A 27,919-nucleotide genomic window follows, 5' to 3' on the forward strand; every position below is an offset into this window, starting at 1 on the left:
AAACACTAGAAATGAAAAACAATTTAAAATGCTACAAGTGAATTTAGGCATCACAACATTATAATATACAGTATAAGATGTATATTAATTTTAAGATTACATTAAACAATGTTTTTACATTATTTGTGTTTTTAAAGATTTAATTCAAGTGACTAGTGGGGGATTATTTATTGTTGACTAAAAGTGAAACTGAAACTAAAAATCTATTCAAATATTTGCATTACATGAAATAAAATGTTTACTGAAAAAATATATATATATAAAAATGTTTAATTCAGCTAGTTGCCAAGGCAAAATTTCTCAGTTTAGTTTAACTTGATGTACTAAAATAACTAAAAACTAAAATAAAAATGAATATAAACAATATAGAAATACATGAAAAAAAACTAAAAACTACAAAGAGGACAAAAACACATTTATTAAAACTTTAACTGGGATTAAAAATAAAAAACTGATTCAAAAGATTAATAAAAAAAACGAAGGAAATGAACACCCACAATTAAATATAGCCCGATAGCTATTAAAAAAAAGTCCAATATCGACTGATAACCTAATACAGTTGTCTGAAAACTGACTGATAAGCAAATGCAAAAATCTGAGCAAATCTCTCACCGTTGTAACCATCTTGGTTGAGGTCTCCGAGAGGGGTAATGGAGCTGCCAAAGCGACCGAACATCTGCGTGCCAGTGAGATGAGGTAGCTGAGGTGTGAGATCCAGAGGTCCGTTCTGCATGTACACATAGACCCGACCCAACTCCTCCAACCTCCCATCAGAGTCACGAACCATGAACATTGGTGCGCCAACCAGCAGGTCCGTCATCCTGGAGGTGAACCAAAACTTAAACAATGAACACATTGTTGTGGTAGATTCTTCTCTAAACCTGGTTGTGATTACCTACCCGTCATTGTTTATGTCAGTAGCAGCCACCACATAGCCATAGTAGGAACCCATCTGAAAAATTTAGGAACATTAAAAACTGTAACAGATCTGAATCACATGTAGATACAAGATTCTCATTTTAAGCTTTTCAGGATCTTATGAATGTCACATGGACAGTAACTTTATGCCTGAAGGCACACGTTGACATTTACTCCAACTGGTTATGGTTTGAGTACATGAAAAGAGCTCTTTGATGATTCAGATGTGGCTCAGTTCTCTAGCCCCCTGAGGTGGGCACACACAAATGCTTTTTGATTGTATTTACTCAGCTGAGGCAATCAGTGAAGTTAAAGGCCTTCAACAATTTCCATTTGCAAAACTGTGGCGCTCGTTTAGGAAAATTGCCCGTAAGCTCTTGCCTCACATAATCTGCCCTTTACTGCCTACCACAGAGCACTCCAGCCTGGTTTAAAGAGTCTTGTAAAGGAAATTATTTTTGCTTATGTCATCAGTGTGCAACAGTTTGAAGAATATCAGGGTGGGACGAAGCTTTACAAAACAGTAAGAATGACATAAATTCAGTTAAAATGTCACGTCCTAAAATAGCTGCAGCAAAATATACTATTACACCACAAAAGCCAATAGAACAAATTGTCGTACTTGCAATAAAATGAATGCCATCAAACTTACCTGCTCACCAGTGAAGGTCTTCAGCATATCCAGAGAACCATTGAGAATTGAAACCTGATAAAACGACAACGCACTAGAGTTTTTATTCCATCAAGTACCATCATAAAAATCTCTGGTTGATTACCAACTCCAAACTAAAAGTCATACTACAGTGGATGTGTAATGGGTCATATTTAATGCACTGAAAACCGGACTTAGCTTGGGTGAAAAGTTCTCTGGCTAAATGTCACAGTTGATAGTGTGACTGCTTCCACTCACCTGCCCATGCAGTCTGACTCCCCTGGGAACTCCAGTCACAAAGTCTGAAAGCAGGCGAGCCAACAAAGAGAGGAAAAAGAGTAAGATTTAATAGTGGAAACATGGAAATGTGAGTTCCTCAGGAATTCTGGCAAACAGAGTCACTCCAAGTCACTCCACTATTTTCAAATTTGTTTAGATGTAATGGATTCATAAAGAGGTTATAATCATAGCACTTCCTTTGAAAGCTTCTACAAACTGTGCATTTATTTAATACATCCGTCTACGGCTATTCCAACAGCAGATGATTATATTAAATCATTATCTGTGGTACAACACAGTCACCGTCATTCTATCTCCATTTATAATGAATATAATGCAAATGACATCAAAATAATCCAGTGAAACTGTAATCTAATGAGCACTAAAATGTAGAGGTTTTATGTTTTAAGGTCACAACACTCACCTTCATCATCATCACCACTGAACTCACCGACAGCCACTGAATAACCTGTTGACCGATATAAAAATATGGGTGGTGACAAAACAGAAAAATCGAAGTATTTTCAACTTGACAGCTAATAAGGGGGATGGAAAGACATACCCATGTAGGTGTCATCAATTGTGATCTCTTTTTTCTGTTTGGTCTGAATCTGGCCTTCCACTGAGGTCAAGAAGAATCCTGGGTAATAGGCTTTGACTATTTCTTGTTTAACTGCAGTGATCACTTGGCCTAGAGATGGTAAGGAGAAATTGATCTTCTTCAATTGCATTTGCATTGAGGTAAAGGTCACAGTCGACGCAAATAATAAATGCAAATATCCACCATTTTGATGGAAAGCTAAACAAATCACAAAACACACGTTTAAGAAAGGTACATACACTACTGTTCAAACGTCTAAGATTTTTTAAAGTATCTTATGCTCACCAAGGCTGCATTTATCTGATTAAAAATACCATAAAACAGCAATATTGTGAATGCTTTCACAAAGAACCATTTTCTGTTTTTATATATTTTAAAATGTAATTTATTCCTGTGAAGGCAAAGCTGTATTTTAAGCAAATATAATCCAGTCTTCAGTGTCACATGATCCTTTAGAATCATTCTATTCTTATTATTATCAATGTTGAAAACAGTTATGCTGTTTATGATTCCGTTTTTCTTTCCATTTTAATTTTTCTGGACTCTTTTTTTTTGGTCAAATTAAATTTTAATCAATCAAAAAGCATGTCTAATTAATTAAAATCATGAAACTTATACAATTTAACATTCATTTATTAAAAGTGTAACAAAAATGACATGTTTAGGGCCATAAGGTTTTATTTTTTTCCTCACCTTATGTTTTATTGTTACCAAATTCTGTGTTTTAGCATGTCTAATTATTTTATAAACAATTTTTTTTTATTCTTACAGCAGCCGTATGAAAAGTCCCCCCCCCCCTCAGAAATTCTGTGTTGTGTATTTAAATTTTACTGGTTATCAGATGAAGGCATAAAACCTTGATTTGATTTATATTGTAATTAATGAAAATTGAACAAACGTAAATTAAAAATAAAGGGGATTTACTATTAAAATTAAAATATTTTGTGATTATTTCTTAAAAAAATAAAGTTTTATTATTTTTCAACAGTAGTAGTAGTAGTAGCAGTATTACGTACATTCTACTAAATAATAGTAGCATAGCCTATTTCTGGCACAATGTCTTTAAGTTAAACCGAACTTTTATTTTGAAGGGTTGCTGTGAATACCTTTAAAGTTCTGTGTGTATATGATATGATGCTAGTTTTACTCAAATGAAATGGTAAAATGCTCGTGAAGTGACTCTCAGATCAGATCATGTATTTATGTCCTCATTGAGACGGCAGATGCTCAAATCACCGCGAGCACCACGTATGTAGCAGATAAAACCGAGCGTCTGCTCCATTCACACAGAGACGCGCAGAAAATGCAGGATTCATAATTAAATCGACTTTTGCGGCTTAATATTTACAGATACTAGATCGCGATTTGATTTAAGTGTAATGACCTACTTTTGATTAACTCATTCAAACTTTGACAAATTCCGTGGCATTCCGTTTTTATGACTGGATTCCGCGATTCCGTCCGCATTTTCATCATAGGGCCCTACATTTTTGTGGAAACCATGATGCATTTTTAAGGATTCTTTGATGTATAAGAAGTTCAAAAGAACAGTATTTATTTGAAAGGGTCTTTAATGAAAATGTTTTGTCAATTTAAAAATGTCTTTGTCACTTTTGATCAATTGAATGCATCTTTGCTGAATAAACCTTTTTTAGTATTTATAAGACCTTAAAGAATATTCTAAAACAAGTGTTTTTATTTTAAAAGGCAAACCTTGCCAGAAGTAACTGCCAGGTCCTCCAAGCACCACCTTTCCTTCCTGTAACACAGCAACAGTATCTAGGTGAGGCCAGAAGGAAATGGCAAATAAGCGAAGCATTTTGTTCTATTCAGTTCCAATATCGTCTCACCTGTGTAAAATCAGCACTGAATCCACCTTGACAGTAGCCTTGTCCTTTTCTTCCACAGAATTCTGCAATGGATGGCAAGTTATGTTACAGTGACTTCAAAACAACTTAAATTGAAAAGTGTCACAATAAAGCAACCGCAAGCCCACCTGTGCGGCACGGAGCATATTCCACAAACTTAGTGAAGTTTTTGACGGACAGAAAACATGAGCCAGTAGTATCAGCATGAGGCTCCTCCTCCAGGGCTCTCCAGGAGTAAAGGGGGGCACAAGCCTATTGAAAGGATAATACTAGAGGTTAAAGTTCGACTCCATCGACAAAAACATCCACAAGAGTAAAGCACCCATGATGATGAATTTGGTTCACAATTTCATAATCCATGAGGAACAGCACCTGGACTTTTGATGTTACAGCATTATCCACAAGCCAAAGAGTCAGAAAGTTCAGATTCAGAAGGAAAACTGAAGACTTTAACGAATGAATAGAGCTGGATCTGATCTGGTTATTTATAATTGGAGTCTTACAAAGTTAATTTAAGAACATGAACTTAGACTTGAGTCACCAACCACACTTTGGGTTCAAGTACAAATTTTCAAGAGGAAATAATGGTTTGTCATGATTTGAAGGAGGGTTTGTGTCTGCTATTATACAGACTTTTTTCCACACAGCCTAAAATATGAGTAAGATCTTACCAGCACACTATCTTCATGAACTCGTACTGTTGCTCCAAACCACTGATGAGATTTGAACTCTCCCTGATGTACTGTTTGATTCACTGTCGTGTTTAGATCTCCTACAGCCAGGGAAAAGAAAAAAAAAATCAAGTAAATATAAATAGAAATGATTGAATACATAAAAAAAAAAAAAGAGAAAAGCATATATATATATATGTGTGTGTGTGTGTGTGTGTGTGTGTGTGTGTGTGTGTGTGTGTGTGTGTGTGTGTGTGCGCGCACACTATATAACCACGTATATACACACACACATACACTATGTTTATATATTCTCTATACTATATATTTATTATTAACAAAAAACATATGCAATAAATGTTCTTGACTTTGTGCACAATTCACCAAAAACATTAAAAAGAAGTATAAAAAATTATTTCAATTTATAAACACCTTCTCTGAAACATTTTTTAAAGTAATTTTTAAAAGGAAAAATATTAACTATAAATATCATTGCATTTTACAACCCATTCAAATCCCAGTGGATAAAATCAAGTCTGTCCCAACATTATTTTCCAGTGAATATTCTAGTATGTCACATCACATTAGTCAAATGTGATTTTAAGCACATTTAGATCCCTAATAAAATGAAAAGACCAAGGTGGAAAAAAAGAACAGACTGTATACCACAGGCTCAGGTGTCCGCCGAGGTTAGAGGTCATATCATGAAGAGCAGGCACAAGACAGATGGTCACATATGGGCTGAAATGGGATTCATAATCAAAACAAAGGTGACATATCCTGGCCAATGAGAGAGGTTGGGACTCAACAATAAGACCACTAGACCAAGACCATCAGAGATCAGGTTCAACTGCCAGAGGAGTCACTAGGCCAGAAAATTCAAACTGAATCACCCGAAAGCCTCTGTTCCCCACTCTGACTGCCAAACTGAACTTTGCCACAGACATTTCTCCAGTTGCACCATAATTACAAGCATGATGCAACAGGGTTCTGTGGTGTGATGGAGGGGAAGGGGGAAAGAGAGACTGAGGAAGAGGAGAAATGAGTGAAAGGTACAACAGGCGGTAACACAATTCTCAGCTGGCTCTGAAGAGGGCCTGGTCTCATTCAGAGTGAACTGTGCCAGGGAGCCTCATCCAAACAAAACACAAGCTCAAGTTATGTGGGTTAATATTACGAAAACTGTAAAGAAATGTCTGGGTCATACTGCAGTCCCAAATCAAAAGAAGAAGAATAGGAAATTATATTTTGCATTAAGAAAACCAAGTCTACAATTAAATCAGCCAAAATATTATAAAGCACCATTACTCAAACCCCTCCCACAACTGTCAGTAGCCTACTGTCATGCAAAAAAATAAATGAATATAATTAAAATTAATTTTAAAAATTTAAATTCAACTTTAAACATTGTGGCAGTATTAAAAAGAAAAGAAAGGGTCGGCACCAATAGCCTTGCAGTTAGTTTGCCAACATACAGCGCAACTGCGACCCGAGTTCGAATCCCGGCTCGTGGTCCTTTGCCGATCCTGCTCCCCTCTCTCTTCACCCAATACTTTCCTGTCTACTCTACACTGTCCTTTCCAAATAAAGGCATAAAGAGCCCATAAATAAATCTTTAAAAAAATAAATAAAAAATTACGTTTAAAAAAAAAAAAAAAAAGTAAAAAATTGTTAAAGCATATATCATTAAGAGCTCATGATCGGTCTTTCTAGATTTGTTATCATTAAAATTCTGTTTGTCTGTGGAGAAAGTGAATAACCCATTTTATGCTCTATTAACATTTTAAATTTTGTCAGAATATATTTCAAACAAAGACCTCATCACTTAAATCTGAAAACTAATTTTTCAGTTGTGTTTCTTTTAAAGATAATCAAACGGCTCAGAAGTTGTGGTAAGCCATCCAATCAGATAAAACGTGTAAATAAATGCACAGATTCAATCTCCAACATCATTGATGGTTTTCATCATGTATTTTACATCTAGGCCTTCAATGGCATCCTACATGAATTAATTCACCTCTTAATACCATCATAATGATGCCACGGCTATAGAAACCATAAATATTACACATAAATGCAGTTTAACAGGGCATTGCATCACAGACAGGTATCTTATGTAGCGAGAATTAATGCTATTACTAAAGCGAGAAATTAACACAATTAACGCAATTCAACTAGTTGCCGCAGCTGCGCAACGCATCATTTCTAGCTGAGGCATTAACTGCACAAAATGAAACAAATATAGTGCACCCGATGTTCTTACAGACATTTATTAACTCAAACGTATTTATACTTTACAGATAACATTGGAATAAAACAAATAAGGCGATTACATGCGTTTTAAAGTTGACCTAACAACTGCTTTTCAACTTCACGAGTCTCCCCGCCGGTCTGAAAGCATGCTGCGGGAGGAAAATACTAGTTAGCACAGCTTTACCGAGAAAGTGAGCAAGTAACATTAAAAAAAATTCATACAAGACGATGAAGAAAAGCGTATTCATGCGTTTTAACGTATCCCTATACACTGTAAAAAAAAAAAGTTTCAAAAAGCTGTTTCAACTTAAAATAATTGGTTACCACGCTGATACAAAAAAAATTTGATTGGTCAACTTGAAATTTTAAGATACTCAATGTTAATTTAAGGGACAACTGGAATATTTTAGTTGACTTAACTAAAAAAATTTAAGTCAGCGGGGTAACAAATTATTTTAAGTTAAACAATTGTATTTTTTTTTTTTTTAAGTGATTACAGCAGTTAGCTACAGCCCCCCAAATTCAGCCTTCAAGGAGTGTAGATATTTGCCCCAAACACAATGAAATATTTTACTTTTGTGAAACTTTGCTTGTTTTACTCTGGTTAAGTCTGCGTGCTGCTCGATGACACACAATATTTCATAAATAGACTTCTTACCACTGTAAAAAGTGATAAGTTGACTTAACTTAAAAAAAAAAAAATTACGAAACCCGTTGCTTTAAAATTATTAAGTAATTAATAATAAAAAAGTATAAGTTAAGTGAATTTTCTATGGAAGCCCGTTTCCGCCAATTAATAAAAAATAAAACAAGGTAATTGCGACTTTTTATCTCGCAATTCTGGAGATATAAACTCGCAATTCTGACTTTTCTCGCAATTCGGACTTTTTTCCTCGCACCATTAAACAACTCTCCGTGTAAGGCTTTGCAGTGCTTTGTTTAATTTGCTATAGATTAACTATATATTGAACTAGATGAATGTTGCGTCCGAATATGCCTTTTGAACAAACATAAAAATGACTCATTATTCTTAATTTCTGTGTTTTGCGCTCGCGGTTGGACTGTACCATTACCACCGGGCTTTCAGACACAACGTTCTTCATTACATTACGGTCTAAAAAGACTTGGTCTCATTCTGAGTGAGGAAAGGGAACCCTCATCCAAGCAAAACAGGAGCTCAAGCTATCTGTCAGATACACTCCTACTGATACAAACACACACACACTCTCTCGCTCGCTCTCCATCTTCAGTTCACAGCACCCATCACCTTCCTCTTCCCTTTCTCAAAGTCTGTCATCCCTTTCTAGGAATTTCACGTCATTATTTTCTCTGTTTAAGTCACCACTATCTCCCACTCATTCCTTTACTATCTTGTATGGTTTCTTTATCTCCCTCTACTTGTCATCTCTGTATACTTGTCCTATTCTATTCCAAACCACCCTTAACACAGAGACAAACGCCTCATTTTCCCCAGACGTCTTTTGTTTCCTTCTCTCAAGGATGTTTGGTACCCCAGCAGGAAAGCAGTGGGGATTAGAGCCCTCTAATAACATTAGTGGATATATGCCTTATGGTCACCTCCAGGGTGATGGTTTTCTCTTTCTTTTCCTCCCTGTCTTTCCCTCGCTTGCTGCCAAAGTAAAGAGGCCTAAAGAATCACGCAGGAAAACCATCAGCCCTGCCCCTGTGAGATCCCTTACAATGAAGACTCAAAAGTGTGTGTAAGACATGGTATATGGAAGATGCCGGCTAATGTAAAACTAGTACACGGTCGGGGGGGGTGTCAACATCAATGGAGGTGGGCCGTTAAAACTAACAATTATCTCACTTTCCACATCACGGGTGAAGCGTTCAGCTGGGAAGATAAAGCTCAGCGGGGAAGGTGGGGAAAATGGTGTTGTTTGACTACAGTTAGGAGAGAGCTACCCAAAACTGGATGAGATTTCCCTTTGTTTCAGAACAACAGTCGTGATTGTTTAAGACTCTGATGCAAGATACCCTTGAGTTACAACTGTTGGAGATTGAATCTGTGCATTTATTTACACGTTTAATCTGATTGGATGGTTTAACACAACTTCTGAGCCGTTATTATCTTTAAAAGAAACAAAACTGAAAACAACTGAAACATTAGTTTTCAGATTTAAGTGGTGAGGTCTTTGTTTGAAATATATGCTGACAAAATTTAAAATGTTATTAGAGCATAAAATGGGTTGTTATTCACTTTCTCCATAGACAAACAGAATTTTAATGATAACAAATCTAGAAAGACCTAACATGAGCTCTTAATGATATATTATTTAACAAAAACAAATAAAAATAAAAATAAAAGAAAAAATGATAAATAAAGTCAAAAAAAAAAAACCTAAAAAAAAAAACCTGAAACTTCACTAAAATAAATTATGAAAATAAATTAAAATTTTAAAAGGCCACAAATGAATTTACTTTTTGATAAATAGTACATTATAAACCTAAACATTAAAATAAATAAATGAACAAAAATAGTCAAATAAAAATGTTTTCATTAACTCAAAAAAACTACACTAAAATAAATTACGAAACTAATTTAAAATAAATTAAAAGCTCACAAATTTACATTTTTGATAAATATTACATTATAAAACTCTAAACCCACCTACATGAAACAAATGACACTACTAAAAAAAACTGTGCCGAGAAATATAACACACTTATATTTTATATAAAATAAAAACTATTTAATATATGGTTCATGGAAAATTCAACTCAATCTTCGAAATATATTCAAGAGTTTTGTTTGTTGTTAACAGCAAATAAATGACATTTTCCACTTAGCTCAAGGTTAAATCCAACTTTATCTTAAACATCATTTAAAAAGGAGTACTTGGTTTAATCAAATGTCTAAGTGGGTGGTTCTTAGCCAGAGTAAGCTGCAATGTGGACCAGACCTTTGTCTGGAAACGTGAGACTAATACTGATGTCACCTACAGGATTTAAGAGGAAGTATTCAAACAATTAAGGCACCTTAAGAGACACCTCTGCTGTGATGTACAGCCATTTTAATCAAAACTCCGTCTATTGCTAATCCTTTGAGTGCTCTCAGTTTCTGGAGTCAGGCCAAGACGACCTGGCCGACTCTCTCATGGGACAGTGGAGGTGAGGAGGTCACACACACACCTCTCTCTTTCAGTGATGAGAGAAGAGCCCCATTAGTGGAGTATCTCGATCTGTGTGAGAGAAAGGGAGGGGGTAGCGGAAGGCACGAGCCACATGGCTAAATTCAGTCATCACATTAAACATCCCCGGGTAGATGCCAAGAGACAGGGAAATGTGAATAGACAAGAGTCAACGCTCTCTTTCCTCTGATTCCTGCCCACTCTCATCATTCTCTGTTATTTGCTTATCAGAAAGAGGAAGAGGAAAGAGGTCAGATCTGAAGACATGATTAGCTAATGCTCTCTCTGACTGAGGGATGTTAGGCAGGAGGAAGTACTATGTGACCCTCTTGCGGCTCACTTAAGAGAACCAATAGAGGATCAGTGGCTGCAGGGTCAAGCCCGGATTTAAGTGGTGAGGTCTTTATTTGAAATATTTGCTATGAATATCTGCAAAATAGAAATAGAGTCAACAGTAAGACTGGGCTGTCATTCATATTTTTACAGAAATAGATTTTTAATAATAACTCATTGCCAAAAATATAATAAATAAAATAATATAAACTAATAAACAGTGCTGGGTTAATTACTTACAAATTTTAGTCCTGATTACTAATTACATGACGAAAATTGTATTAAGTAACCATCCGGATTACACATATTAGGTAATGTAGCCTGACTATTTTTTGATTACTTTCAGATTACTTGATAATGATAATGATGGGGGAAATACTTCCAGAACCAATCGTGCTGAAAAAGGTTATTATCATGCCTTTATTTCAGGTTATGTCCTGAACTGTTGACACTAAATGAAATTGAAGTAAATGCGTAAAAACCATTTGTCAAAAATGGTCATCTTCAATTAGATGTCAATGTATTGACATCTAATTGAATGATCATTGGATAAGCATTAACCTCTAAACAGAGGCTAAACTAGCCTCTGTAATGCAGCACACATCACAGGGTATTAGCTTGATTCAATTATATAACCAAAATAAAATTGTTTTAACTGAAGTCAAACGTAATAAAAAGAAGTGCATGACATTTACTTGACTCATAAGCGCACAATACGTTTGCTAAAACAGCCCTACATAGCCAAATCTGCTAGATGACGTACCTGGCTGTTTTCTAGAACATGCAGCTGTGCGTCATAAGTTTCGAAACAAAATAACATTTTAAATAATGGATCTTTGTGACAGTTTTGATGGAATATATCTCCGTGTGTTTGAGTAATAGACAGTAAATCACAGTTTGGATTTTCAGAGGAGACTTTGATTCTGCAGGATGGAAGCCAACAGTCTCTCACTGAGATTGTGAACTCTTCATTGTCCCCTGACATGTGTTCTACAACTTGGAACAGTTCTTAAGACTGTCTGCTTCAAGAAAAGAGACAATACACAATTGATAGAGCGAACATTGCGGTCTGAACTTAATCTTTTTTCTAGTTGTTGTAGTGCACAGAAATCTGAATCCTAATGAAATGCATTTATGTTTTACGTCACCACCACAACTGAAATTATTCTGGCATGGTGATCAACGACCAACAATGCTAGCTATGTTAACACGCAGGCACTAACAAGACAGCCACAAAGCTACACGGTCTCTGTTCATATCAAGATTGAATATCTGTTGTGAACACCACTTAAAAATTCTTCCAGTGACGTTTTTTTTCTTCCTGTATGTTGAGTCTTTTCCTGACTGACCAATAAGATATGATCTTTTTGGTCACGTGATGACATTCCAGATTTTTGCATCAGAATCAGACTTCCAGAAAGAAAATACATACCATCTTTATCTTCCAATTTCAACCACTGTTTAGCAGTTGCTTGCTATCATGTTCTGTTGAGAAACATTTCTAATTTAAGAAAATCAGAGCCTGCATGTACATCAGGAAGTCTGTTTAAGCACTTGTCTGCTTTCACTTCATCTAAATCCCATCCTCCATCACCCTCTCAGAGCTAAATCTATACAATGAAAGGCAAAGGGCTTTGCAACCAAAAGGTGCTAGCTTTCAGGAAGCCACATAATGGAAGGAGCAGATTTCCATCAACAATAGGATTGTTTTGGAGAGGATGTACAAACTGAAGTCAAAACACTGGATCCAATTTAAGTGTAGGTAAAATTAGCATCGTACAGTCTCATTCACTAAATTAGTTGCACAAGCTTGATAAACTTGATTTGAGGATCAAAAACATAGTAAGTATTGTATTGATAGACTAAAATTTGCAGCCAAGCAAATGCGGCCGAAAAAAAAAATTAGACAAAATCCTTGAAAGAAACAACTGACGATTACTTTTCGCTTATCTGATGACTATTTTTGATAGTTTTAATGCATATTTTGAGCAAACAACATTGATTACTTACAACAAGTGCTGACATACTGACTTATTGTAAGTAATTAGCAAAATTATGGTAAAGTAGCAATATATATAAATACACACATACAAAATATTTTTCTAAATATTAACAAAGATTATAACAGTATCTCAGTAACACTGGACCAGAGAATACGACACCCAGAACAGCTTTTTGGAGATAAATTTTTTAGTGACCGCCCACATCCACTGGTCAGTGAGACTTACCCTGTATATCGAACTCTATGCTACTACATTGTGATTGGCTGAGGCTCCATGGACAATAGAAGACTGATCCTCCTTCTCTGATGTTGGGCTGGCTCGTGTTGGCTTTGGGTGCTCCAACTATAATACTTACACTGTTCAAAGAGAAGAAAAAATGAAGGAAGCTGTTAGCATACTAATAAGACTATGAGGAAGATTTATAAGAGAACAGGACAAATACAACAGTGTTCCGACTCACAAAAATTCTACAGGAAGCCATGTTAAAGGGTTTGGATTTGAACATCAGAGCTGTAAAGCAACAATTATCCTTCTATGTTGAAGAAGACATATGAAAAGTGTTGGGAAGCCATTATGAAACAGTAGCACTGGAAAGCTGTACACTACTAAATAAAGGTAGTTACATTAATAGAGTTGTTACTTTTAGTTAGCTTAATTTTCCTAGAATTCAAAAGCTTGATATTAGTCTCATTTTGGATTTTATTAAGATTAACATATAATAAAGGCCAGCAGACAACTTCTGATTTTTGAGGAAATGGACTGTCTCATAATCGACCATACAGAGCTGAATTATGTAACAGTGTGGCCATGTGCAATGGTTAGTAACTTGGTTGGCAACATGTGACCGCCAACACACAACCACACACACACCAGGCCCACTGGGTAATAAGTCAATGAGAAAACAAGAGCGGAGACTGCTGAAGTCAAGCTAGTGCTGCTTCTACAGCTGTTTATCCCCCTTGGTTATCATAAACACATCCAAATATTTGAACACATACAGACAAACATAAAAGCATGATCTCCAAGTAACACACGTCAAAACGTCATAAACCAAACAAACTTCTCAACAGAGAGGAATGAACAGTTGTGGTTGGACAGGACGAGAAAAAAAAAAAAAAAAACTGCAAGAACAGCTGTTTAAAACTGCATTTTTACATTCTCTAAAGAAAATGCGAGTGCCAGAACATTGCTATGAGGTTTCGAAGATGATGTTTAGAGTGTTGCTGTGTGGTTGCTAGGTGGTTTCTTACAGGCTTAAGTCAAAATTGTCTGATATTCTGGTCTCTAAATATGTAGTGATTCCTTCTTTTTTAAGTACACAGTCAAATGGTTGGGGCCAGTAAGAATTTGTAAGAAATTAATACTTTTATTCAACGAGGACACATTAAATTAATCAAAAGTGACAGGAATCTTGTGTTAAATAATGCTGTTCTTTGAACTTTATTCATTAAAGAATTCAAAATAATTTATCATGAATTCCACAAAAATATTAAGAACAACCATTTTCAACTTTGATAATAAAATTTCAAAAACTTCTTAAGCACCAAATCAGCATATTAGAATGATTTCTGAAGCATCATGTGATGCTTCACTGGCATAAAAAACCTTATGGAAGCTTGTCTCCCCAACTGAATAAAGAATATCAAGTTAATTGCTACTTTTTAACTCACAATTCTGACTTTTTCACAATGGCGAGTTTACATCTCGCAATTCTGACTTTTTCACAATGACGAGTTTACATCTCGCAATTCTGACTTTTTTCTAAGAACTGAGATATAAACTCACAACTGTGAGATATAAAGTCAGAATTGTGTGGCAATCTCACAATTGTGAGAGAAAAAAAAAGTCAGTTTATCTTGCAATTCTGACATTGTAAATCGCAATTATGAGTTCATGTCAGAATTGTGAACTAAAAAGTCGCAATTAGCTTTTATTTGTTATTCTGTAGTGAAAAAAAGCTTCCATAGTTTATACAGTATTTTTAATCAAATTAATTGATGAGCAGTAGTGACTTCTTTCAAAAACTTTTAAAAAAATTTAAATCATACCGACCCTAAACTTTTGAACAAATGTGTGAATCTACAGGATTTTGTTTCCTGTTTTATCATCTGTCAGGAGAAAATTATGAGAATGACCATTTAGAAAGGTAATAGCACATTGTTTCTTGAGATTTGACATTCGAAACAAGCTCTCTGAAATGTACCCAACAGTTAGACAGCCACTCCCACAGTCCCTGCTCTTCTAATCTGTGTCTAATTTTCCAAGAGCCGGCATGGATTGGTGCGGTGCCGCCATGACCTCATTGTCTGTAAACTTACCATCATCTTTCCTGTCATTAAGGCCAGTCCATTGAGAGATGGGGGATGGGGGTGTGGAGGTGTTTGTAAGAGGGCACTGAGGGCATCTCTGGGGGGGGGGGTTAAGGTACAGGAAGAGAACACCCTTTCCTGCCCCCTGGGCTGGTCTCAGTGACACGTAACAGAGGGCTTCCTTACAAAGGCTGTATTCAGTGAACCCGTCGGTCAGCCATGGAGACTCAAGCACACTTTAGATGGACTGCAGAGATAAGAGTCCTATAGGTAGGACCAGATGACCACTTGAGTCAAAAACAGCAGAGCAAGCAGAAGACAGATCGTTGACCGCATCCTAAATGAGAGGGCTGGATTTTCTCAGCTGTTATTTAAAAAAAAGCAGTGTGTCAGGAGGCAAAGAATTGAAAATTTGAGAGTATCATCATCATCATCATCATCAAGGTCATAAGCTGAAGGACAATCCTGTACTATGGAAATACGTGACATTCTGTAGCCACTAAGTCAAAAAATTGTGCTGTCAAACGATTAATCGCGATTAATCAAATCCAAAATAAATGTTTTTGTTTACATAATATATGGGTGTATATATTTTGAAAATATTTACGTGTATATGCATTTATATTATTATATAAAAATAAATATATTTAATATAAACAAATAATATTTTTGTTAAATATATGCAAGCATGTGTTTTTATTTATATATACATAAACATACACAGTACACACATATATTATATAAACAAATCTTATTTTGGCTTAATCGCGATTAATCGTTTGACAGCACAACAAAAAAATCAATTAAAACAGTAACGATGGGGACACCCTATTAAGAAATTAAAGAACTTTTCATAATTTAAATTAATCTATATTTTGGTTTAAAAAAAAAAAGTTTGTACTTTTAAAAAAAACTGAAAATTAGAAATGTTTCCTTTAAGTTAAAATATAAACAACTAAAACAAAAATGTATAAAAGCTAAATGAGAAAATTAATAAATGACAAAAGAACAATGAAATTCCTTAAACTTTAACTAAAACGAAAACTGAAACTAAAGCCAATTCATCATATTTCTAAACTGACTTGTTTTAGAAATATGATGTTTTGGGGTTTTCTTCTGTCTTTGTCTTTGCTATTTTTACTTTGCCTTGGAAGTCACGCAACAAAATTAGTTGTACAATGACAGTAAAAGAATTTAATAATTTAATAGGACAGTTTTCAAATTCTGCACTGGGAGGAATGCCAGATGAAAAAGAAAAGGCCTGAACAATGGATCAACGCATAAATGGAAATTAAACGTGGAAATGTTTGTTGGGGTCACCAGATTTCAAGGCCACTACAAGTGGAGCACAAACCACACACACAAACACACAAAAAGAGCAGACGCTCCATTTGTTTTTATAAGGGGGGGAACCAAAACAAAGCCTTTTTCCGGCTTGGACAGAGTATCCCATTTTTCCACCATATGTGTGTATGGACAGAGGGAGTATCCCAGAGGTGTTATAGAACCCCAGCTGAGGTGTAATGTCAATCCCAGTTTTTCATGATGGCTTTTCTCCTGGGAACAAAATTCCCACTCTCAGCAATAACACCTACAGATAATGTCTAAAAAAACTCAAATGTGAACAGGCTGGTCCACCTCAGATGAACCCCAGCACACTATGAATGAACTCAAGTGCACTAGTCTGATGAAATGTTATGTTGCTATGATGCATGTGAAATGCGTCTAACAGCTGCAAATTCACTAGCTTTCCCAAGCACTTTCGCTCTTCTGCTCGAGTTCCTGGAACACTGTACACTTACACTACTGCTTTGGCTGACTGCTCACAAGTGTACAGTTACAGTGCAGCTACAATCATTGCACTTCTGTTATGATAAATTACACTAATTTAGTCTCATTACGGTTGAGTTTTATCTTGAAAGTCCCTGGAAGTTTCCACGTAATGCAAAACCAGGTTATGTTTTAAATATTCATTCATTTAAAATTTAAATATTACACCACAATGTTTCTGTTCAAGTATGAGAAAACAAGTAACCTTGTGCCTTTATTTGCAAAACATTTTATGTGGCACACATGTACTCTCACATTAAATAAGACCTAGATGTACATTCAAATGTGCCATTTTGATGCAAAATTATAATACACAAAACTCACAATCAGGAAACTTAGAAACACAAAATTGTCTTCCGCCTAACACTCAAGAAACATAGCCTAAATTGCCGTTTTGATAACGATCTGAAAGAACTGTAAATAAGAAACAATTAGCATGTAATGGGGGTTTATCTTATGGGGGGGGGGGGGGGGGGGAGATCTCGTCCCTCTTAAATTTCCTTCTTTTATCCATTAAATGCTTAAATGTTGGGCTAACATTAGCATAATGATAAGAGCCAGATTGCTCTTGGCTTAGATGCTAGCTTTTGTAACGGCTCCACATAAAATGAGAAAGACTTCAGGAGGCCTTCCAGCAGAACAAATGCCAAAGTGAAGCTAGCTTTAATTAAAAAAGTCTGGCCTTGTAAGAGAACAACAGAGTGTTGTTTCAAATCTGTTATATGAAGAACAAATTTTGCTTTAACTGTTATTAGCATCTGTAAGTAGTTGGTGATCAGAATTATTGCAAAGGTCAGAGGTCATTGCCTTTGGAGGTTGGATTTTTGCAACAGTGGGCCAACAGTTACACTCATGTCTTCCTAAACCTGTATGACAAATATATATTTTGAAACATTTCAGACAATGAAAATCAACAGGGTTTGATTTTGTTTTGGACCCCACTCATTTTCATTGTATATGACAAAAACCACCTGAAGCATTCTTCAAAATCATTTCAGAAGCGAAGCACCAAAGAATCACTCGCAATAAAAACAGGAACACACAGTAAACGGACTCAGTTTTGATTTTACTTTGAGGAAAAACAACTGTAACACTCCCTGCGGCATCTCTGAGAGAGACAACCAGTGACTCCAACCAAGATGCAAACACCATTCTCGGTGTGGCTCTAATTAAGATAATTGAGTTAGTCTGAAAATCCGGCTTGAATACGTTACCACTAAAATGCTAAGCTTGCTAGATACTCACCACTGAGGCAAAGGACGTCTTAACAGTTAACCCATCGCTTCTGAGGTTTGGTAATCAGACCAGAATTAAAGCTATAAAATGGAATTGGCACACCACATATATCATCTACTCAAGTTGTGGTGAGAATACGTAGCATGAAAGACGCTGATAGCACAAAACTAAATGGCACTAATGGTTAGAGGCCATCAGATGGCAAATGCATAAATTCCCACCACCTTCTGCTTAAAACATTCTCCCACCCATTCCACACTTCATTATCATCCAGCTGTTTAACTTATGTCACTCGAACGCTGTTATAAATGCTTAAGCTTGCCAAGAAACCACACTGGTTGCTAATGAAGGTGCAAGAAAATCACAAGCAGACAAAGCACACAAAACCTCCATCTGTCATCATTACATGGTATTGTAAATGGCACAGAAAACTGCATGAAAAAAATAAAGAAACAGGGAATTTATAGGGAAGCTTTGTTTACTACATTAGGACTTATCAGTACATTACTGTTTGAAAGTTTAAGGATTTTTTTTAATTAAAACTTTAATTCAGGTAAGATGCATTAAATGAATCAAAAGTAACAGTAAAGACTTTTAAATTGATACTTTCTATCCATCAAATACTTCAGTGTTTCCACAATTTTTTTTTTTCAAACTTGATAATTGGAAGAAATGTTTCTTGAGCAACCAATAAGCATATTAGAATGATTTCTGAAGAATCATGTGACACTGAAGACTGAAGTAATGGCTGCTGAAAATTCAGCTTTGCCAAAGGAATAAATTCCATTTTAAAATATGAAAATAAAATATTTCACAATATTACTGTATTTTAAATCAAACAAATGCAGCCTTGCTGAGCAAAAGAGACTTGTTTTAAAAAAATAAAAATAAAAATCTCACAGTGCCCAAACTTTTGAATGGTAATGTTTTTCCTATCTTTGTGTGTTAAAAAAAACAACAAAATCAATCAAGCTAACTGGATTTCAATATGCACGCCAAGAACAATTAATTACCATCAGTCACTTCTGTAAGTAACTAGTTATTTGTGATTATTCCAGTTTTCCCATGGCCACCAGACATAGTTTGTGGCCTTAGGAACATTTCTGAAACTCTGCACAAACAAAGTTGAACAATTATCAAACTATTCAGAGGCAAGCAGAATTTGAATGTTGTTATTAGCAAAAACGGTTACAGTGATAGCACACCACGTCCTCCCAGAAAATGTGGCGTGGATCCAACACAAAGTGTACACTGTTGCAACTCTCCGGCATCAAGAAAAATCCAAATGACCTCAATGAACTAACATTTTCAAAATCAAAGAAAGCCAAAGTGAAATTCAAGGCCCTGACGGTTCGTTTTTGGGCGTTTTCCTTTGTGCGACGCCAGCGAGCATCAACTCGGATGCCAGTCTGTCTCTGCATCGTTAAGCAGCTAAGCGATTATGATGGAAGCAGCTAATAAAGAGACGGATAAAAGTGGGCTGAATAAGATCTTTCTGTAGCCCCCGTCTGCTCGCTAGACCTGATCCACACGTGCTCTGTTCTGCTGTCTGGGAGTTGCGGCCCAAAGATGATGAGCAAAGCAGTGACTGCTGGGTCAGCTGGCACTGGGGGACAACAGCTCACTCACAAAGCTGGCGTACCAAGAGCCCTGAGGAGAACTGCATAGTAATGGAGGAAAACGAGAAAGCAGTAACTAAATCTCTTTGTATTAATACAAAAAATTTAACTTTGCGTAAGAAAATGAAACACACTCCGTTCGTGTAAAAGAATTGAAAATGATTAACGAATTCACTCGTAGTCAAAATGTTTCAAAGTTTGCAAAATGCATTGGAATGTTGCAAGTTTCAACAACCATCTCTAGTTCCAGCAATATTATGTCACAGCCTCGTAAAAAAAAAAAACACTTGTGCAATGTCTGCTCCAGTGTTGTGCTGGTCTGGAATAACCATTAAAACGGCACACATGCCCTCGACTGTTGATCTGATAAATGCCCCCACCCCGTTTTACACAGCCAAATTTTAAATGTCACCACAAAAAAATTTCCTTCCAAAGGATATGGTTCAAATCAACATCACCACACCAGGTGCTGAGAGGTCAGCCATATCTAGAGCACTTGGCTAGACTCGCAAAAAGCCAGCTCTGCACTACCTGCTATGCCAATTAATGCACTAACTATCAAACCAGAGGGAAGCTGAAGTGGAAACAACATGCTAAAAGGTGTATTTTAAAGAAGTGAAGAGTGAGAGTTGTGTTAACTTTGATGTACCTTTATGTACGTCTAACAATCTCAATACAGTTGAAAGCACTTTTTCCAACTTAAAATAATAAAAATACTAAATAAAATAAAAAAAGTTACTGAGATGAAGATTTGTCATATCAGTTTCCACACAAAAATATTTATCTCTTTATCTAATAAAACATCTAATATTTTCTTGTAGAATAAATTACAATATTCATGCAAATGCTTTCAGCAACAATATTTGTAAGCAAAAACATTACCCTTGCATTTTATAAAGCATCCACGCCACTATGTGTCAGTAGTAAGTCTGAAATTACCATTGTATCCACTAAATAAGCATGAACTTGGTGCAAATCAGACAATGGCTGTGTCCACTATTGCATACTCTCTGATAAGGTACTTCTTTTAAATAAGTAGTTACTTTGTGGCCATTACAAAAGTATGTTATATATAGTATAGATGTATGTAGTATGAATGTCATCCGGGCATACCATATTCGCCATGTTGTCTTTGTCATGTGACCTATAGCGTCAGTTGGGTTGCATCATTGTCATTCACAAATCTTCTCCCATGGTCTCTTGGGATAGTAAAGTGTCCAAAAGTAGGAAGTCATCCGGGTACTTTCACCTATTTTTTTTATGAATATTGTGATTTCGGACTTAAAACTTTTCTCACATACTGTTTTTCACCAAATACATAGCAGGAAGCATGCTATTTCAAATGCAGCCATTATGCTGATTTTGAGTAGTAACGATATGATTCAAAAAGCACTTCAAAAAGCAAACAACCTTTTGTAGGAGAAAACAGTCTGGAAAATGCATATAAGAAAGCACAAACTATGTTACTCGACTGCAAACCACATTTTCATATGTGACAGGACAACAATTTCAACCACCCCATGACATTTACATAAACACAGAGTGTGGTTTTACCTCTTACATCTCTTGATACCAAATTGTAACCCCAGCCCCCGAGAGCTATAATTCACACATTCACAGAGACCAGAAAACATCCCATAGCGAGTTGCAACTGTTGGCCGTCGACACCTCTGAGGGAGCTTTCTCAGCATGGAGTCCCATCTTCACACTTGAAAAGAGTAAGAGGGGCCATCAGGCGTAAACATTTAGCATCAATCGCTCACCTTCGCATGCTATGCCTCACGTCCTTTGTTTGTAATCCTGCAGGCAATAAACAGACCATTTAAATGCTGTCTGATTGGACATTCATTGTCATTGCCAGCAGGGGCCTGATAAACCAAAACAGAACAGATTAAGATGATAACGATCTACCCCATTTGCACATCAGGAACAATGGAGATCTGCAGTAGTCCATGCATCAACCCCAGGCCATTGTGGAGCCCAAGGGCAATGCGTCTACAAAGTTGACTGGGCCATTTGTTCTACTGTGATCGAACACATGCCTGTTTTTCCACCAGGGCACATGTACACCCTTAAACACAAGAGCCTATTATGCAAGCCTTCCAGATCCAGCAAGGTCATAAAAAGCAGACAACTTGTCAACGGTAAAGGCAATCTAACCCACAGTTCCAATCAGCTAAGGCTGCACACAAATAGTGGACTATAATTTTACAACAGGCCAATCTGATTGACACCACCATCACAGCCAAATATCATAAGGTTTTATCAAGAAAAACCAAAAACATGAATAAATAAATACAGATTTAAGTCACATGGAAAAGTTTCACTACTGAAAACAGTTAACCTTTCTAACGACGCACAAAGGCCTCTATTGTATAGACTCCATGGAAAACACTAGTCATCGTAGAGAGAACCTGGGTGAAGAATAGCTTGGCAGTCAATGTACACACACCCATCTCCAGCTGGATCCAAGACTACAGACAACAGACAGTCTAATCCATGGAGGAAGAGTGAAAATGATAACTAGCAAATGAAACCCTGGTAGAGCTGAAGTAGATCTCTGTATTTAGCAAAGGCAAACTGAGCTCAAGGACCGAGGTAAATATTGATGTAACAATGACCTTCTTAGAGAGAACAAACTTTGTGAGAATGATGACCACAGCTGAGGACGACCTACTGTACGTGATATCAGGGCCAAACTATCTGACGTAATTCCAATGTACCGCTCTATACAAACATATGATACAAGACAAGGAGACATTAAGAAAAAAAATTCTTCTAAACTTCAATATCTTTCTTATATTCTAACTAAAAGAAAATTGTATTCCCAAAAATAGTTCAAGAATGTTCTTATCTTTCTTCCATTCTAAAATTGTCATAAAATAAGTTTCTAAAGTTTGGATAACCTCAAATTTATCTTAATCTCAGAAAGATACTGAATCTCTCATTTTTGTGAATCTAGCCCCAGGAGGTCATTATCAGAAGAGTGCTTAAGGTTTTGATAGCCAACGTAACTTGGTAAACCTCAACTTTGTGAATCTTTTGGTAATAAAACAGACAGAGGCAGGTGAGAAAGTTTTTTGTGTTTTTACAGTAATATTCCTGCCACTGTGGCTGTAAATTTGTTGCCTTTGGCCGCTAATGCAGACAGTCCAGCTCCTCAGATTCAACCACAAGCTTGAAACGGTCGCCAACAATCATCAAACACCAAAAACAGTCTTTTTGAACATCATGAACACAAAGGGAATTTATGCATAGGAACACGTTATTCTTTGAAAACAACACTTATCATTCGGAGCCACGCAAATCCCAGCAGGAACAGAGATGGTGGTGTTCGGTTTCTACTGTTTCTGCAATCCAAACATTTCAAATAAAGCCATTTCATTTTCTGACATTCAAACCTACATCTAGACCCTGACCTTTGCCCTTTCACAATACAGAGGATCACCTTCTTATCCAAAGGTAAAGAAGACAAAGTGAGGAATGCGGTGTACATCATTTTTTGAGGTAAAATAACTGTTTCTGACAAGAACATACAAGGAGACACTTGTTGCAATAATTAAAATAATTAAAAGACTTGAGAATCTCCTCATCCAGCTATAATTTTTAGGACAAATTAGGTTTATATACCAGACCATCCAGATGAGGCCCCTACGTAGTAACTGCACTGTTCTTCTCTCAGCATTCAAGAACCATAAATTTCTCTTCCATGTATACAGCTGTAAAGCCCCCTGACACCAGTGGTGGTCTGCACACTGGCTAATTCTATTAATGCGTGCCAAGGAGTACTATTCTCCTCAGACCTATTCTCCTCAGACTAGGGAGTGGACGAGGCCAGGAATGAATGTTTTGTAAAAAATTTCAAAAAAGAAAGATTTAGAGAGCAAGAGAATGAGAGAGAACATGCAGGACAGAGAGTTTATAGATGACACCAGATTCTTCATTTTAAGAAAAAGAACACAGAGTCTTCAGACTGCTGGCTGCCGCTGTTCAAATGAAGTTTGGAAGACAGGCTTTTCCATCCCACTTTGATTTCACTAAAATATACATAAATCAAAGCTCTACTTTTTGAAACCCACAATAATATGGAGGCACTCCACTGGATCTTAAACTCCTGTAACTTCTAATTACACTGTAAAAAAAAAGAAAAAGAAAAAAAAAGTAGAGCAAACAAAATTAAGGCAACCAGCTTCAGCAGATTTTTGAGTTCTCTCAACTTATCTTTGTAGGAGATTCTCAACTTTTTGTTGTATAAACAACAAGTTGAGAAAACTCAAAAATCTGCTGAAGCTGGTTGCCTTAAAATTTTAAGTTGGCTCAACTTTTTTTTTTACAGTGTATGGCATGATGTAATAAAAAGGTCAAAAACTACATATTTTCATTCAGTCTTGGGTTGTCCGACTGGTTAGTCAGCTAGTCAGTTTTAAGGAGGCCCTGAATAAATTTGTGTCCTTCAGACCACATTCAGGACTGCATTTCTGAGAAGAATCGTAAGCCAAGTAAATGGTTAAAAAAGAAATTGTATATATATATATATATACACACACACACACACACAATCTAATTAGGCTCAAGATGCTTTTGGGAAACACAGCCCAGACCTGGTTCTAAGAGGGTTTTCCATGAAATCCTGCGTCAAAGATGTTCATCTAAATGTTTACATATGTTAACAGTTAAAAAAATCCAAAAATCCACAGCCATTCAATAGGGTAACTGTCAAGAAATTCAACAAATAAGTATATTAAACAGCTAAAATATAATGCAATAAATAAACATTGCATAGACGATTTGAAGTCTTAAAACAGTTAATTTAGTGAATGTGTTATATGTTTTAATAGCACTGATACTTTAAAGAGGATCTAGGATGAAATGATTTCTAAATTATAACTTTTAAGAACTTCTGGTTAAAAAAAAAATAATAATTTATGAAAAAATAAAATAAATGAATAAAACACACACACAAGATCAGTAAGCTAGTCAATTTCAGCAGCCTATAGACAGCTGTTGGACGACATACAGCACCGGAAAATTAAGAAAGGCACATTCTATCGAATGCCTGGGAAGAAAACTCTTGATATCGTACATTCTTTCACCCCTTCACTCAGCCTCCAGTTTGAGGCCCATCCATCCTCCTCCACAACGACATCTTGGGAGTGAAAAGTTCAGATGAAGTCATCATTGAGAGAGCTGCTTCTTGCCATGACTTCACAGTTCATAAGAATGAGGCCAAGATGCCGTGTTGGAGTCGGGGGCGTACGGTCTAGAGTATTAGACTGGAAATACAGGGTAAGGAGTTTAAATGCCATGCTGAATTACATCATCATAGACCCAGAACAGAGAAACACACACTTATAGGTGCACACACACTCCTCTGACTAATTCAACCATGTGTCATGCTCTAAATCATCCGCCGCTTCTGAATCTCATCTTCGCCAGACACACCATGGCAGACTAAAACAATAGCTGGAGGGTCTTGCCTTAGAGAAAATGAGCAAAGAAAGACAATAAGAGACTAAAGCATGAGGAATGGAGAAGTCTCCCTGAAAATAACACCCCCAAGAAACCAGATCCAACATGAGCCCACTATGACTAAAGCCCCTCTACAGCTGTGCACAGCCAGACACAGTCCAGCAGACAAACACAGATGGAGATGGCTGATTGTGGCATGTTCTAGTCAAGGCATGCGTGAGTTGATTATTACTGCAATCATACTTCCGAACAGTGCCGAACAGCTGTCTGCAGCTTGAAAAGAGAGTAATGCAGCCAAAGGGCAGGGAAACCCAACATATCAGCATTGTGATTGAATGGCATCCCACATACTCTGTGATTTCCCCTTAGATTTATGACCTCATATGGCCACAGAGATCATATCTAAAGGTGGAAGGTGATCATGTGGTCTTGCAATCAAAGCTAGATTACATTTACGATATCTGCAGCTCCATTCAACAACATTCTCCATTCAAAGCTATGCCAAAGGCAGACTGCAAGTATTTGGGCTACATGTAAAATAATTTATGTATCATATTAGCTTTTGGGGTAGCATTACTATTCAGTAAGCAAGCACTTAAATAGATTGATAAAAAAATCTATCAATTTACACGTGGTGTTTCAAACTTGCATGAGTTTATTTTCTTTGTGGATAACAAAAAAGTTACTCCTAAAATGATAATGTTTTTTTTCCATACATTGGAACAGTCAAATTTTGTTTTGGGCTCATTTACCTTTCATTGTATAAACAAAACCAGTATAAACACTCTTCACAATATCTTTATGTTCCACAGAAGGCAGTCTTACAGGTTTTCACCAACATGATTAAATTATGGTTTTCGTTTAGATTTATTACAACAGGATATCTATAACGCAAAATATTAGCCAAGCAATGAAGAATCACTTCAGATCAGTCTGTAACCCTCAAAACATGCATTCTGTGACTTATTTACATCATTGAAAAAGTTCAGGTTTTTCCCAAGGGTTACTCATAATCTAGCAAAGGTAAATCTTTGAATGGCTGGAGATTCTCCTGTTAGATTATGTTGAAGGTTTAAGTGACCATAACACATGCAATCAGGGATAATTATGGGGGGCAATCTTCATTCCCCTTTAGGAGACCTGGTAACTTACTATGACATCATTAACTCTAGTCAAGTCCTATTTATAGAAAAACCACCAGCGATGCCACTGACAGAGGCATTGTCATACGCTCACATCTAAACATGCACACGCACAATTCAGGCTTGCACTAAACAAACAGTAAACCACACTTTTAGGACTGTCGCTCCCCAACTGTGATGATACGCTTTGATCTGAATGGCAGTGCACAGACTGGGCTGGGATTGTAAACAACAGTTGGGGGATACCCCTGGTTTCATTGCCCTCTGGACCGGAGAGTGTGAGTTACGGCTGAGATCTAGTAGACTTCAGTACACAACGAGTCTATCGGAATGAAAGTTAAATCAATGAATGAACTAGGTTAAATAAGTTTAGAACAGCAGTTTCAACCTTTAAAGAACACCAACCAAGGGATCCCCTGAAAACTAAAAAAAAGCTTCTACTTAGGAACATTAGCAAACATTACTACAATATAAAATACTAATATTTAGAAACATTGGTTACAAAGTTAGATATCAATTAATAGTTAAAAAATGTCAATCCATGACTTGTATCTTCTCTATGGACCCCTGGAGAGACCCTTGGTTGAAAAACTTGGCTAAACTAGTCTTCCTTCATCACATTAATTAATAAAACAGTACCTTTCTTGGATTTGAATGGCAATAACCCTTCATACCATGGTACTGTACTTCATACTGTGGTAAAACACTATTCTGAGGTCAGAGACGTGTGTCACTACATTAACATTTCTAAGATAAAAATACATATGGGAAAAACTTACATCCACACAGTCATAGCAGTATAAACAGCACTAGCAGGGTGGACAAAAAACACCAATATGTGGCATTTAAAGTTATTAAACAGCATTTACATGGTCTATAATTAAATAACTGTACATTGGGCAATCATTAGTGAACTTGGTCTAGTAGTTCTTTTCTTTGAATGCACGCCAAGCTTCTTAATTTCAATATGTCAAATCAAAGAAGGAACCTACCTTGAGTCAGTCATATAAAAGTCCACCGAGTACCCGAAGTAACTACCGTTGGGTCCAGTATACACCGCTGGGTTCTCCACATCCAAGTTGAAGGCAACAGACAAAGGTAGAAGAATCAACAGTGAAAGTCCCATTGGAGAGCAGCTCGGGTTGTGTGAAGACGCTGAAGTCTTTGAACGGTGCCTTTTGTTGCCCATAGTAATCGATATGTCACAATCCACTTCTTTATTAAACTTCTTTCAGAATAAAAGGGTCTCTTGAGCGGATTCTTCCTGAAGATGCTGCGTTACGCAAAGCGCATGCCTCAGTGAAGCGTATCAGTCCGATCCTTATTTTTCCAAGCGCTCTGGGACCGCGCCTCCGTCTATCTGTACCCTTCTCTCCTTTCTGCGTCCTCCCTCCAGCTTAATTGAAGGGGTATTAGGAGGAGGTTCAGTTCTTGCACTCGTGACAAAAACTCCCATAGAGGTGGAGCTGGGGGGAGGGGGTTGAGCGGTACAACATTGAGTTAGATAACTTAATTAATCAAATGAGGAGAAATGCATTGAATAAAGCAACGAGATAAAACCATTAAGGGATTTTTTTTTTTTAA

General features: G+C 36.5%; 1 protein-coding gene across 1 annotated transcript in view; it reads right to left on the minus strand.

Moving 5' to 3' along the window:
* The window catches only part of LOC306860679 (integrin alpha-5-like), a 49,967-nt gene extending 22,249 nt beyond the window's left edge, over window positions 1–27,718 (minus strand). The window contains exons 1-12 of the mRNA XM_079402492.1: window positions 27,328–27,718; window positions 12,956–13,086; window positions 4,990–5,090; window positions 4,447–4,570; window positions 4,301–4,362; window positions 4,164–4,209; window positions 2,412–2,540; window positions 2,274–2,318; window positions 1,829–1,872; window positions 1,571–1,624; window positions 900–952; window positions 613–821 (exon numbers count right to left, since the gene is read on the minus strand). Of these exons, the coding sequence (XP_079258618.1) occupies window positions 613–821; window positions 900–952; window positions 1,571–1,624; window positions 1,829–1,872; window positions 2,274–2,318; window positions 2,412–2,540; window positions 4,164–4,209; window positions 4,301–4,362; window positions 4,447–4,570; window positions 4,990–5,090; window positions 12,956–13,086; window positions 27,328–27,524 (1,195 nt within the window). The 5' untranslated portion in view covers window positions 27,525–27,718. The remainder of the gene's footprint in view (window positions 1–612; window positions 822–899; window positions 953–1,570; window positions 1,625–1,828; window positions 1,873–2,273; window positions 2,319–2,411; window positions 2,541–4,163; window positions 4,210–4,300; window positions 4,363–4,446; window positions 4,571–4,989; window positions 5,091–12,955; window positions 13,087–27,327) is intronic.
* Between the last annotated feature and the right edge of the window lie 201 nt (window positions 27,719–27,919).

The sequence above is a fragment of the Barbus barbus genome (assembly GCF_936440315.1).
Source record: "Barbus barbus genome assembly, chromosome: 41".
Taxonomy (NCBI): Eukaryota; Metazoa; Chordata; class Actinopteri; order Cypriniformes; family Cyprinidae; genus Barbus; species Barbus barbus.